This window comes from Pezoporus occidentalis, unplaced genomic scaffold (assembly GCF_034315485.1).
Source record: "Pezoporus occidentalis ecotype Australia unplaced genomic scaffold, CSIRO_AGI_Poc_V1 ctg129, whole genome shotgun sequence".
Taxonomy (NCBI): Eukaryota; Metazoa; Chordata; class Aves; order Psittaciformes; family Psittacidae; genus Pezoporus; species Pezoporus occidentalis.
In genome coordinates this window covers 1-12,501 of record NW_026913092.1, presented here as the reverse complement: position 1 = coordinate 12,501, position 12,501 = coordinate 1, and the positions used below count along the sequence as shown (strand labels likewise).

The 12,501-nt window shown below is 47.5% G+C and overlaps 1 protein-coding gene across 1 annotated transcript; it reads right to left on the bottom strand.

The window, feature by feature from the left end:
- Positions 1 to 9,749: 9,749 nt before the first annotated feature.
- On the bottom strand, positions 9,750 to 12,498 carry SAT1 (spermidine/spermine N1-acetyltransferase 1; the record flags this gene model as incomplete). The annotated part of the gene is made up of 6 exons (XM_062608025.1): positions 9,750 to 10,267; positions 10,551 to 10,591; positions 10,675 to 10,776; positions 11,963 to 12,046; positions 12,131 to 12,182; positions 12,478 to 12,498. Coding segments are annotated over 6 exons (471 nt in total), but the record flags the coding sequence as incomplete, so codon positions are not given.
- Between the last annotated feature and the right edge of the window lie 3 nt (positions 12,499 to 12,501).

The following is a 12,501-nucleotide window of genomic DNA, read 5'->3' as shown; positions in this document are numbered from 1 at the left end:
TTCCACTATATTTAATGGGAAAAGTCTTGTAACTGTAGCTTTAACAGAGCAAAAGAGGAACTCGTGTGTGCTCACTCACACATCACATGAGTCACACGTAACTGAGGCTGTGGGAATTAATAAACTATACTGAAGAAAAGGGGATTTTGTTAATGGCAGCAGCTCTGCCGAATGCCCGTGGAGGTCGCTCCAGGTGCCGCAGTGGGGGTTGGTGCAAGGTGAGCCCTGAACATCCTCCTGGCTGTGCTCCCTGGCTCAGGGACACCACCGGTGCTCTCCCCAGACAGGGGCGTGCAGGCCCAGCTGTCTGGCCAAGATGGCGGCCGATCCTTGGAAACAGTATTTACTGCCAGCCGTGTGGTGAAAAGCTGGTTTTGGGAACACCTGCTGTTTCACTGCAGGGCAATGTATGTTTTACCCAGCGGTGTATGTTTTACCCAGTGTGCCAGCATGCAGCCTGTGAGACAGCCCGTAACACGCGCTTTGTGCCACATTCAGGACCAAAAGTCACTTCAGACACTTCCTTGTCTGAAGGAGGAGTGTGTGCTTCCTCTCCCTGTGATGTGAAATGGCTGCCATGGCACCCAGCATGGAACAGACACGCTGCCAGCCTTCCCCTGTCCTCAGCACACCCGGGCCTCCCCGATGGCTGGTCAGGTGCCCCAGTGCCTGAGGAGGGATGAACCCACACCTGCTCTCCACGTCTTCCCATGCTCATCTCAGCCGATTTCTCCTCTGTCACGCTCCCACCATGGACCACGACAAGCCCACAGCCATGACTGTGTTTTTTATATCCTGCAGGCACTAAATCTGTCTGCCACAGCTCAGCCCTGCTGCAGAGAAGCTGTCTCTGATGAAACCGGGCTCTTCCCAAATGCTGTTTGCCGTGTCATGAGATTGCTGGGGCCCAGCCTCACTAGAAAGGGATGTTGTTTGAGCTTTGACTGTCAGTGGTGTGTGTCTGTCTGGTGTGTCATCAGGCCCTGAGCCTGCAGATGTTCCCCATGCCGCAGCCAGGCAGGTTTTGCTGGCTGCAGTGGCACCAGAGACAGCGCTGTGCAACTTTAGCACTGGGAGTTGTTCATGACCATTTCCACAGGCAGGCAGGGGAGTACACGGGAGGATCTTCAGCACAGGGCTGAAGGGGTGGAGGGCTTTCAGGAGCCACTCAGCCACCATGCCCCTCCACCCTGCACCAGCTCCCACAGAAGCTCATATGAAACAGGTATTGCAGTGCCTGTGACAAGTTTGGGGGGGGGAAATGAAAGTGCTGTTTGGAGCTCCACAAAGTAGGACCACTGTGGCTGAACTTAGACCATGAAGCAGAAGGACCAGCTGCAGCCCATAGCATATTGTATTTCTAAACCTTCTGTTGCAAGTTGTACATGGCTTTAGGTAGATTAGTATTTGTTTTATGGTTTTAAATTCTGCAAACAGGAGCACCTGGTGCTTTATATAGTAAATGAAAGAACCATTGATTCTTGTACCCTAAGGGCTAAACAGCTCCTCTAAGAATGGGAGATCAGAACAAGAGACCTAGCTTCTCAAAGTCAAGTCCTCTTCTTCATCTCATGGACACTTCTTGCTTTTTGACTCGTGTTAAGAGGAACTTTGACTTTTGCAGTCCTGAGCTTATTCCAGGAAATACACTAGCTGAGTAAACCAGAGGGAGAATGACAAATTTCCATCATGTTTTGTCACCACTGATGTTATTTTCTTGTTTGGCTGACAACAGTGACAGAAAATGAACCCTGCTGTATTTTGAGCTGGTTTAAGTGAAGATCAGTGGGAGAGGGAGAGGGAGAGAGGGGTGGCTGTAGGGAGAGATCGTGAGGGGAGAGCAGGGGCAGCTGTGAGGGGAGAGCAGGGGGGGCCATGGGATGTGAGGGGAGAGCAGAGGCGGCCATGGGATGTGAAGGATCACCATAAGGGGTAGTTGTGAGGGGAGATCGTGAGGGGAGATCTTGAGGGAAGAGCAGGGGCGGCCATGACAGGAGAGCAGGGGTGGCCATGGGATGTGAGGGGAGAGCAGGGGCGACCATGGGATGTGAAGGATCACCATAAGGGGTAGTTGTGAGGGGAGATCGTGAGGGGAGATCTTGAGGGAAGAGCAGGGGCAGCCATGACAGGAGAGCAGGGGTGGCCATGGGATGTGAGGGGAGAGCAGGGGCGACCATGGGATGTTGGGGGTGGTTGTGAGGGGAGAGCAGGGGCAGCTATGGGATGTGAGGTGAGAGCAGGGGGGGCCATGGGATGTGAGAGGCAGCCACGAGGGGAGGGCAGGGGCAGCCATGGGAGGTAGGGGGTGGCTGTGAGGCGAGAGCAGCGGCGGCCATGGGATGTGGGGGGTGGCTATGAGGGGAGAGCAGGGGTGGCCATGGCACGTGAGGGTCAGCCATGGGATGTGAGGGGAGAGCAGGATCAGCCATGGGATGTGAGGGGTGGCTGCGAAGGCAGAGCAGGGGCAGCCATGGGATGTGGGGTTCACCATGAGGGGCAGTTGTGAGGTGAGATCATGAGGGGAGATCATGAGGGGAGAGCAGGGGCGGCCATGAGGGGTGAGGGTTATCCGTGAGGGGCAGGGGTGGCAGCTATACACTATGGGCCACTCTGGGAGGCAGATGATGGTTGGCTGTGAGTGGAGATGGTGAGAGGCAGCCATGAGGGGAGATCAGTTTGCCCTTAGTGGCATGGTTTAGTTGTGGGCTTGGCAGTCTTGGGGTAATGGTTGGACTTGATGATCTTAAAGGTCTTTTCCAAAGTAGTTGACTCTATGATACTATGAGAAACCAGACGTAATTGTGTGAAAAGGAAGTCCAGTTGCCTGGACTGTGCTGGAGAGTCACATGGCTATGGGTGTGTAGAAGCAAACTTGGTCCTGCCTGGAAGTATAGCAGGGATGTCTGAGCATGTTGAACTGCAGGGGTGAAAAGAGCTTTGGCTTTTATCAGCAAAAAATAATACCTCGCTGACACCAAGCCCAAACAGCAGGAAAAAGAGCTCTGGTGTTCTGACTCCCCCCCAGGACTTCTGTAATCAAATTTCCGTCAAATCTTGTTGATGGCAAACTCAGCATGGAAATGCAGGAATATTTTGTTGCTTTCCTGTGCTGAGAAGGTAGTCAACTGATGCCTATAAATCCTGAGTATTTACTTAGTGAAAAGTTTGCTTTCTTTTTTCCCTCTGGGATATTTTCCCCCTTGTCCTCACTTCAGCGTCATTTGAACCAGCTGTACTTTGTAATGTGGTGGACTTTGTTTTATCAGCCTTTTTTGCAGTCTGGAAGCTTTCAGAGATATGTAGTTACACTAGATGGGTGTGCTTCCTTGCCTGACTAATAAACATACACTAACTGCTACGATCCTTTGGATTTTCAGCTAGTTTTGGTTTTGTTTAAAACTGGATTAATATAGTGTTATTTCTTTGATGCTGACACTTGTTGCTGCCTGTCTGCTGGTTCTGCCTGTTGCTCTTCAGCAATGTATAATTGCTGGTCCTGCAGCAGTAAGTCCAGCGCTTGCTAATCCACTGAGTTATGGCTAATGAGATCAATGGAAGGTAAAAACAATCTAGAAATTATTAACATATCCCAGGAATCTACCTATGAGACTTATGATTTTGTAAAATGAGAGCCTTCTAGTTCCTTCTGATTATATTTACCTGGAAAGAATGAAGCCTAAGCTGATGCCAGTTCCTCACTGGGGCTTCGTGTGGCAGGGTATGTGGTCAGCCCCTGCACCTGGCATCCCTTCACCTCTGCATACCCGTCTTCCTGCCTCTTTTTTCCTTTCATTTCCCACCACAATGGTAAAGCCACAACCCTATACTGGAGGTTATTACCTCTAGGAGTGGTGAACACAGGTTTTGATCCTTCTCTCCACATTAGCTCTGAAAAAAAATGGCAATAATAAAAAAGACGCATGTTCCTGCAACTGTAGCTAAATCGTATTCAGGCTATGTGGTGGGAAATGTTCTTGTACGTCTATGGTGGCCTGTGGTAGGAAGGTGGCTGGGGAAAAAGAATGAAATTGTACCATATGAATTGACTGCAAAAGGTACGAGACTATAGACAAAAACTGTGAGTCCTTTTGTTTCTTCCTGTACAAGCTGTGCAGTAGTGTTTCTATGCTGGTGACTGAAACGGGTCAGATGTGAAAGTTCAGGGAGATGGTGAAGAGCCCAGACTGGAGTTTTCTCATCATGAGAGAAATTAGAGGAAGACTGTTCAAAGGTACCTTTGTGGTGGTATCTGGGTGCCTAATCATGGGAACCAGCTTTGAAAAACTCTCACCCTGCACTTTTACTAGTGTGTTTTGAAAACACCACTGCAATATCCAGGTTACTTGGAAACACAGATGGGCTTTCAGATGGAAAGGTACCATCTCTCTCATGCTTTTTTCCCCAGGTGGAGGAACGTTTCTAGTAGGCATGTCTGGGGCTCATGTCTATTTCCTGCGTGGTGGGCTCCTGGGAGGTGATTTGGAAGATGTACAGCAGACTTTCAGGAGAGGACGGGCATGTGGTTTCCTCTTACCGAAGGACAGGGTTTTTAAACCTGTTTTGGAGGAGAAGGAAAACAGAGCTCAAGAAAATGTAGCTGCCTTTTCCCTTAGAGTAAACTGACTAGCTGACACCTGCTCTGCGATCAATAGTAATATACAAAGGTCTAAATGCAAATAAACAAAACTATTTAACTTAGAGGAGTTTCTGCAACTGGTGTTTGTTTTTCATCCTCATGAGCTAATTATCCTCTGGGGCTTTTTATTTCTTGCTTTGGCCTTCAGTAGATCCGTGAAATGAAACCAAAACTGGTTTGAAGATGAAATTCACCCCTCTCTCTCTCACACACCCCCACACCCCCACCTATTTTTAATAGAGGTGCGTACCTGTGCTTTATTCTGTTATCAGCTGCGGTGAGCATTTCTGATTGCAGAAGTCAGAGGGCACTGGGGTGAGGCACTTGTGCTGGGCTGTGCTCCTACCCCAGAGCCCGCATCCACCACCTTCACCCTCGCACCCCGTCCTCCACAAGCTCCCTATGGGGACTAGTCTGAGCTCCTAAAGCCCTCCATTAAGGTTGCACTTGCTAAAAACCTGCTCAGCAGCAAAAAGTTAGGTCTTGGGGGGAGAAGGAAGAGTTCTGGGAGGGAGTCACACCTGGGTGGTGAAGTTACAGCCTGCTTTGTGTTGACAGTGAGATTGAATGTTACCTAGTTGTGTGTTGCTTTACTTCAGGTCGCAGCTAATGCCTTTACTTACATTGTAGCCGCTTCTCTGAAACATGAGTTCCGAACAAGCAAATAAAAAAGGCATATAAGCAATCCTGCCCAGGCAAGCAAAACAACTGGGCAGCACCAAGTCAGTTCAGTGAGATGAATTCTTTAAGCCAAGCAAACGGACACACACTGCAGTTCTCATCAGTGCTGCCATCACTCGTGTGTATGTGTTTGTTTGTGTGCATTTCTCCAGTTTAGCAGCTCTCAAGGTGTGTGGAGGGTTGCCCAGAGGAGCAAGGGGAGCGGGGAAAAAGGAAGGTAGCAAGGTGGGTGTCTGTTTCCTTTCCCAGGTAACAATTGATAGGATGAGAGGAAATGGATTGAGGTTGCTCCAGAGGAGATCTAGATCGGATTTTAGGAAACATTTCTTTACCAAAAAGGTTGTTAAGCACTGAACAGGATCCCAGGGAAGTGGCTGATACCACTATAGAGTGCTAAATACCCTGGAGGTATTTAGCAGAGCTGTAAATGTGGCCCTCAGGGACATGGTTTAGTAGTGGACTCGGCAGTGTTGGGTTAACAGTGGTACTTGATGATTTTAAAGGTCTTTTCCAGCCTAAAAGATTCTGTGGTTCTATGATTCTAAATAAGCCTTCTGGTCAGCTCAAAAGAGAGGCAGGAAGCACGTCTCCGGGCTAGCCTCCAGCTCCAGGTAAAACTTACGCAATGTTTTCCTGAGTTCCTGCTCCATACGTAGCTGGTGTTTTCTCTGCAGCTGGGACCTTGCATTCAGCTGGCAAGGCTCCAGGATGGCAGGGGTTCCAAGACAAAATGCCATGTACAGGAATGCATTAAAGCACCTATATACTCTTTAGGGGAAAAGTTTGCATTGGGGTTTTGAATTATGTTGCAAGCAAAGTCCCTTTAAAAGAAGAGGGGAGGGGGAAGGGTTGTTTTTCTCACATATATTATGTTTTAACTCAAATCATGTAGACAAGCCTTGTTCCATGCCGTTGCTATGGCTGCGGGTCGGGTCATTGTGCAGGAGCTTGTGAGAAGGAAAATACCAAGCGGAGAGGGGGCAGTGAGCCTGGTGCTTCTTGCAGCCAAGGACAGCCCTCTGCTGCGTTTTCTGGCCGTGGTTTTGTCCGAGGCCACCTTTCCATCCCCACCTGATGGGAACATGGAAACACTGCAACTACAAAGTCTTCTGCTGGCTGGCTCGGTGTAAGCAGAACTTACTGGGTCAGGAGCTTGAGAGCAAGGAGGATCTTTGCATCTCACTTGCAGAGATGCTATTAGGGTTGTGACAACACCTGCTCCCTAACTCTTCCCCAGGGGCAGTCACACTGCAGTGAGGAAATAAATAGGGTAACACAGAAGGCTGTCATACCTGCAGGCTTTACGCAAGCCCTGTGCGCTGTGATGGACTCCCACTGGGAATCCATCAAGGCAGGTGATTCTGCCCTTCTACTCTGCTCCTGTGAGGCCCCACCTGCAGTACTGCATTCGGCTCTGGGAATCCCCCAACACAAGATGGACCCGGACCTGTTGGAGCGAGTTTAGAAGAGGCCACAAAGATGATCTGAGAGCTGGAGCACCAGTCCTACAGGCTGAGACTGGCTGAGAGAATAGAGCTTGTTGAGCCTGGGGAAGAGAAGGCTCCAGGGAGACCTTAGAGCAGCTTTCCAGTACCTAAAGGGGCCTACAAGAAATCTGAGGAGGGTCTTTTTAAAAGGGCACATAGGGATAGGACAAGGGGAATGCCTTTAAATTGAAAGAGGGGAGATTTAGACTAGATGTTAGGAAGAAGTTCTTCCCTGTGAGGGTGGTGAGACATTGGCACAGGCTGCCCAGAGAAGCTGTGGCTGCCCCATCCCTGGCAGTGTTCAAGGCCAGGCTGGACAGGACTTTGAGCAATCTGGTATAGCGGAAGATGTCCCTGCCTATGGCAGGGGGTTGGAACTAGATGAGCTTTAAGGCACTTTCCAACCCAAACCATTCTTTGATTCTATGGTGTGATAACAGTGAGCAGCTCAAAGCGTACTGGTATTGCTTAACCCCAGACAAACGTCCACACTGCAGCTCGGTGATGTGATCAGGATCCTGGAAATGACGAAAGCCAAGCCAGATAAGGTTTCTCCCATGTCTAAACCACAGAAATACTCTGCTGTACATCTGGACTGTAGTTACAGAGTCACTCTGGTCCCCCAGAAAGGAGAAAAAAAAAAAGTTATTGAGTGGATTTAAAATTGATCTTTTCTTGAGACATTACCACATCGCTGTGTCACAGACTGTTACCAAAACTGTGAGAATATTTCTGCTGGTTTTAAACTGCCTACCTCTTACTAGGTTCTCAGTGAAAATCTCATCTGAAAGGTTAGTCCTTGTCTTTACTTTCACATGTGAATGTTTAAAATTACCACAGCTGACTAGAAAAAGTCTTCTCATTTAGTACTGTCTCACTTGTTTTCCCTGACTCCCTGAGAATCTGTTTCAGCAGAATTTGTTTAGAAAATTCAATGGTAAATTTCATTGGCAGAAGATGAACAAGACATGATAAACACTTAAATTGATTGAAAATTTGACTAAGCTGCTTACTTTCCTAATTAAAATGCCTAATTAGTTGGCTTGTTCCATTCAGTCATGCGGCTTTGATAGCCTTTATTGTGCACCAGAAGTCTGGGGCCTGAGATTTAAGCAGGTCTGTCCTAGTTATCTGATGAACTGTTAATTTGAAAATAAAAGCATTCTTAAACTACTCTTCTAGTAATTATCTTCTGGACTGATACACAGAGCCAAAAGCACTGTGTAAAATAACTTGAAAACAGACTCCACTAGGACTGAGATGCTGCTGCAACGAGTAGGTTGCTGCTGCTCACAGAGTTGCCAGTGAAGTTCCTGCAGCTTCACCAGAGAGAAGATATGACACCCTGATGCTCAGGGAGAGCCACTGGAGACCATCTTATCCTTCCTATACCACCTTCAGCACTAATTCCTGGGCTGGCTCAACTGGGTGTGCTTACTCTCACCTCCACTGGCCTACTGTATTGTGGAAGAGGACAGGCACAGCAAGTGCAAGCTGGGCAGTCTGTAGCCTCGTTTCATCTGCAGGCAGGTGAGACACACATCCTGCTCCTCTCAGGCAGGAAAGGAGTTTAAGCCTCAGGCTCCTGAGCTTAGCAGCTGAGGTGCTGCACAGACACAAGGAGTGTCTGCAAGTGACTGAACCTGATCTGCTAAATCAGGGTAATTTACATGACAGATTCTGGGCTTAGCCCAGCCTGTTTGACCAGACAACCACTCAGACATACACTTCCTTCTGCTCTCTTCCAAGAGCTCCTGTATTTCTTACTGGTGTTCTGGTTCCTGAAGCAGCAGCTGACAGCCATACCTCACACCTGGGCAGAGCTGGCACTCTGATGCCTATGCCTTCTTTAGAAACAAAACCAAACCAAGAACAGTTTCATGCTAAATGCCCTTCATGTCCTGCTGTTGCCACCAGGCAGAGGGATATCTTGTTCTTAAAATTCGTGTAGCATTATTCATGGCTGAAGCAGTCACTGCCCACTGCTCTCTAGGATGAGTAAACATCTTCCTGATGACATGGGATTTACACAGTGATCAAAATCTGTGTAAGACCTTGTTTATTTAAAGCAGTGCACCTTACAAGGCAGGTAAGTCTCTTCTCTTCCTTTGAAGTGAAAGCAGCACTGGCCGAATGAAGCTCTTTATGTGGGAGTACTACAGAGCAAGAGAAGAGCAGCATAAAACTTGCACGTCCACTTTCACCACCAGCTTGTGAGAAGGTCAGACACAGTACTGCAAAGTTGACAAATCTGTTTCAAAGAAAATTAAAAAATTGATACACAGCATTGTTTTCATTTATTTCTGTACAATGGCTCACAGATCCTGGAAGCAGGATCTGTTTTCAACTGCTTGATACAGCACTTAACTCCAGGCAGCTCACCACTGCCGCTGAGGTACGCAAAAAACCCTTCAAACAGTATCATGAACATAACCCTGTATTGCCAGCAGCTTTCAAGTTCCATGTCTTAACAATCACAAGAAAGGTTTCTTGTGGCTTGCAAAAATACTTCCTTCTACTCTTGACCAGTCAAACCTGTTTTTGCAATATGAGCTTTGAAACTACAACTAGATGCACCCTCCCCATTACAGGTTATGTCCTCCTGATGGAGGTTAACCGAGAGCCCCAAGGAGGCAATGGCACAAGCTCTAGACTTTCTGGAGCAGCCTTCCAGAGACCACTAGCCTCACTTTGGGGTTCAACTGCAACTCAAGCGCAGCTCATTTGCACAGAACACACAGCCTCCACACACTCAAGCATCAAGCAGAAGTGCTCAGGCGATCACCCTGGGCCATGCAAGCACACGCATGTCACTCTGAGACTGTGGTATGGTTACATCATGCTCCACTTGTGAAAGTGTTTGGGTGAATTTTGGGAGAATCTTTTATTAAATTTGCATGTTACCCAAGAACTATACAGGAGAATTAAAGTCAGAACTACTGCCATGAAGTGAAACCACTATTTATTTTTATAAAAGGCAATAATTAAAACAAACCCTACCAGTGTGTACATTGTACACATTTGAATGACACTTACAAGAATGAAGTTTCCATATACAAAGACTACAAGCCCACACTGGTAAAGGATGCACACAAGCACATACATGGCTTTAGAGATGCCTCAACTGCTGATCACAGTATCAATTATTCTATGACCACATCTGCATAGGTAGCACTTTCAGGATTAGCATCCACACTACTTTATTCCACTACAAACTGTACACAGAAAGCAAGGAGTTTATTCAGAGAGCGCAAGTATCTGTAGACAGATTTTATTTGCTGGAATGATCTTTTCACTCTTCTGTTGCCATCTTCAAGAGGTATTCTTTGTCTATCTTGAAGAGCCTCCACCCTTCCTCAGTGGACAGATCAGAGGCACCCCTTCTCTTGTAGAACCTGATGGATGGTTCGTTCCACTCCGCAACAAGGAAGTGCATACTGCTGCAGCGGCACTTCACAGCAACCTGCAACAGCATGCAGCACAACACATTCCAGACAGCCCCAGATGATAAGCCTAGCAGAAACTCGTGGGACTACTCAGCAACTGCATTATCACTAGAGGTCATCAAGTTCATTCTGTCAGTCACTTCACCACTTGTCACTATTTAACACACCCTAGACAATGGTTTAATCTATCTACTGTTCCATCACCTCCTTTGAGTAGCCCATAGCAGTTAGAAAGGCAAGGACAGTGCCTTGCCACATGTCCCCAGTTCTACTTGTTTAGGCTTAACACTTAAGACATACCTTACTCAAGTTCTTCAGAATTTCTGATCCAATGCCAAGTCCTAAAAACAAACAAAAAATAAAGAAACTTCAGTTTTAAAGAAGCTCTAACAGGAAGCAACCAATATAGTTCCAGAATATATACCTCTGTACTCGGCCATCACATAGAAATCTTCAAGATACAGCAGTTTTCCAATCCACGGATCATAGGTGAAGTAATACATGGCAAAGCCCACAATGCTGTGTTCTGAAACAAGGGGTGGAATTTCAGCTAGTCTGAATTTAAAAGGCAAAACCACTAAGACTTACATACATATTTAAACATACAGATTCTTTCTGTGACATGCAGTCATTTGCTACTAGGTTAGGATTAAGAATTAAGTTTGCAAATAAGCATACAATTGAAAACAAGAGTTCTGACAAACTTTTATTGGCCTAAGAGAATGCAGGTTACCCTGGTCATACCTCGAGATCCTCAAAAGCGCTATCCTACCCTAGTCAATGATGAACACAAGGGTGTGCATACCCTACTGATTTATTGGCATTCCCATTCTGGAATACACGTAAAAGCTTTACACAGCAGTCCACAATCTAGATGACTGCCCCAACTCTTCTTCCTTAGCAACCAAACTGGTCTATCAGACTAAGAACATTGATCCTTCAGTGTATATTCCTCAGTAATTTCACTGTGTCAGAGGGCATACTCACAGGCCACCCTTACAGCAGCATTTCCAGCACCTCAACTTACACTCCCCCTGAAAACACTACACTATTTTCTTTACTTTCAGCACTGTAAAGTCAGGTAAGTAAATCTACAGCTTCAATTATAACTTTGCGGCTCAACAGGGAAGAGAAACTAACTCTTCCAACGGCAGCCCACTCAAACCCAATCCTGGAGTATTGCAGGTGTACCTTCCATAATGCTGCACATACTGTAAGGGAAACGTGCAAACAGATTTCTGATCTACTGTGTCTTTGGTAAACGTTTGGGAATAGCACTTGTCCCTGTAGACCTTACCTCATATTATGATCATCTATTTATTGTGTAACGGATCTTTTAGTTACCTCCCCGCCCATCCATGTACACAGAAGGGCCATGTACATGGCGAAGCTAGAGACTGTAACCTGAAGATTGGGGACAAATTAAAGAAAAAAATGTGATTCAACAGGATTACATAAAGGTAAGTCAGGGTCAAACAAGAAAAGCCATTTAATTAATTGGAGTCAAGTACATTATGCTATACCTGATCTTCCCATGCCTCCAGCATTAGCAACTACTTCAACTGAGTATAACTATATGTTACTACATTTAACAGTTAACCTGCTCCGCCTACCCCAGTCCATTAGTGGAACCTTAAGTACAGTCAATAACATTAAGTATAAGATGCCTCTTGTGTATTCAGCATCTAAAAATAAGTATTGGGAAGTCTCACCTTCAGATGACCACTGTTCTTTGGGCACTTCTGCAACCAGACAGTGGTAGAAAGGGTGCTCGCCAAAACCATCCTCAAGCAGTTCTAGAAAAGCAGAATAAATCGGCACCTGAGCTACAGATACTGCCACTAGGCTACCGACCCAGCGCGCAGATCCCACTTTCATACCTTTCTCGGTTAGCACCACTTGGTCCTCCATATCCTCGTATTTCGCCAGTTCCTGGAAGAGAAGAACGCGTCAGCGGACTCCCCCCGCACCCGCTTCCCCATTGGAGGCTGCCCGCCCCCCCCCCCGCAGCCTTGCGCAAGAGGTTGTTTTTGCTCAGGCGAAGGCCAAAGGTACCCCCCCGGCCGCGGACGGCGGCGCAGCTGCCTCAAACCCGGCCGCGGGACGGGAGGCGGGCCCCGCCGCTCCCCTCAGCGGCCCAGCGAGTTCACGGGGTGCTCAACGGCCGCGCTCGCGCACCGCCACAGCGACTCCGGCCGCCCCCAAACCCCCGGCCACCGCCGCGCACCTTGATCAGTCGCAGCAGGTCGGG